This window comes from Octodon degus, unplaced genomic scaffold (genome assembly GCF_000260255.1).
Source record: "Octodon degus isolate 3935 unplaced genomic scaffold, OctDeg1.0 scaffold00163, whole genome shotgun sequence".
Classification (NCBI taxonomy): domain Eukaryota; kingdom Metazoa; phylum Chordata; class Mammalia; order Rodentia; family Octodontidae; genus Octodon; species Octodon degus.
The window spans coordinates 1,886,284-1,888,213 of record NW_004524739.1 but is presented as its reverse complement, the minus strand read 5'-3'; the positions used below and the strand labels follow the sequence as shown (position 1 = coordinate 1,888,213).

Sequence of the window (1,930 nt, the reverse complement as noted above, 5' to 3'; positions counted from 1 at the left end):
AAAAAAAAAAACAAAAAAGAGAGAGGAGAGACAGGCAGACAGACAAACTGGAGGAGGGAGGGGAGATGATAGAGTGACATCTAAAGCCCTTTTGCCCCATCCAGTCTGATTGGTTTTCGCTTTCATCTCCATGACCATTGCTTTGCACTTCCTACCAGTCCTCCACACCAGGACTGCTTTTCCTCTTGCTGCCAGACATCCTGGACTCTGACTGAGTACTGTCCTACTGTATACTGTCGCACACAGCAGCACAACTGTGACTGTGTGCTGGACATGTGAGCTACTTCTACGATTTCTTTGCATCCAAGAATGCTCATAATTTGAGGTCCACCCCATCTGTGAAAGTGCTCGGGTCTTGGATTTGCTATTCCTTAGTCTTTGTATGTGTTACAATCAATTTCCAGCAGGTGGCAGTACTGTAGAAGGAAGTAATGTTCACAGCTCTCATGCAGTATAGTCCCATTGCCTCCCACTTTAAGAAATAACCTTATGCCAGGTTATTTCTTAATAAGGACTTCCTCCTCAACGTGAAAGTTTTAACAGGTTGCTGTCATAATGGCACAATTTCATACTCACTTGATTCTCTGGTCACCACCCCTAACTCCACACCAAGCAACTACATAGGCTGCCACTTGTCTGAGTATAGATGGTAAACCTAGCAGCAGTCCTTTTCTTCAGTATTACTGGGGGAAAAAATGGGAGAAGAATATCCTAACAGAAAAATTATTTTTCTTATCAGGTAAAGAGAGCTGCTTTGAGAGAATTGTGTCAAGGTTTGGAAAGAAAGTCACATATGTAGTGATTGGAGATGGGCGAGATGAAGAAATTGCAGCAAAGCAGGTAACAATGGTAGAGAAAGTAGCCTAGGTAGTACGCATCAAGCAATTAGAAAATGGTGAAAGTACAAGGATATTGGCAACCTGGTGTGCGCTTGTAATGTTTCCTTTACATCCCAACTCCCTTTTTTTTTTAAAGACAATAAAAAATAGTAAAAATTAGAAACAATACAGAATTTCACTAAACAAAATAATAGAAATTCAACAGTGTTGTTATATATTGTCTTCAAATCAGTTGTTAGGTTATCAGACAAAGGCATGCAAAATTGATCCAAATTTTTTTTAATTAATAAATTTTTTCTTAAAAATTAAGAAAAAAATTTAAGCATAAACTATTCCTTTCAATAGACCAACAGAAATCAGCAATACAATTAGCCAAGCTATCCTGTGAACATACATGTATTTTTTCCCTCCTTTTCTCCTTTCCCTCATCCCAGTTGTTCCTTCCCTTTAAACAATTTCTTTCCCCTTCACAGTATCTATTTTACCTTTCAGATTTTATTTACTTTTTCAGGTTCTTATACTACAAAGACAATACAGTGTTTACACATGCAGGTCTGATTTATTTCACTTATGAGTATGGTCTCTAGTTACATCCATTTACCTATAAAAGCCTAGAGTTTGTCTTTCTTTATAGCTGGGTAATACTCCATTGTATAAAAATCTTTTTTATCCATTCCTCAGTTGATGGGCGTTTGGGTTGTTTCCGAGAGTTAACTATGATAAATTGAGCTGCTGTAAACATGGGTGCACATATATTGCCGTAGTGTGATGTTTTCAGTTCTTCTGGAAAAATACCCAGAGGGGAATAGCTGGGTTGAATGGGACCTCTAATCCTAGTTTTTTGAGGACTTTCCACACTGATTCCTATATTGGTTGTACCAGTTTTCTCCCACCAGCAGTGGAAATGGGTTCCTTTTTCCCACATCCCCTCCAGCATTTCTTATTGGTTGACTTCTTGATGATAGCCATTCTTTCTGGGGTGAGATGGAATCTCACTGTTATTTTAAATTGCCTGACCAATGATGTTGGGTATCTTTTCATATTTATCTGTCATTTATATTTCTTCATCTGGAAAGTGTATATTCATCTCA

The 1,930-nt window shown here is 38.1% G+C and overlaps 1 protein-coding gene across 7 annotated transcripts in view; it reads left to right on the top strand.

The window, feature by feature from the left end:
- Eya3 (EYA transcriptional coactivator and phosphatase 3) overlaps positions 1 to 1,930 on the top strand; it is a 104,857-nt gene that overhangs the window by 98,069 nt on the left and 4,858 nt on the right. For all 7 annotated transcript variants that reach the window (XR_002818407.1, XM_004642878.2, XM_023702974.1 and 4 more), the window contains one exon: positions 740 to 840. Coding sequence is in view for 6 of the 7 variants with exons in the window: in XM_004642878.2 (XP_004642935.1) it covers positions 740 to 840 (101 nt within the window). In the remaining variant the exon portion in view is untranslated. The remainder of the gene's footprint in view (positions 1 to 739; positions 841 to 1,930) is intronic.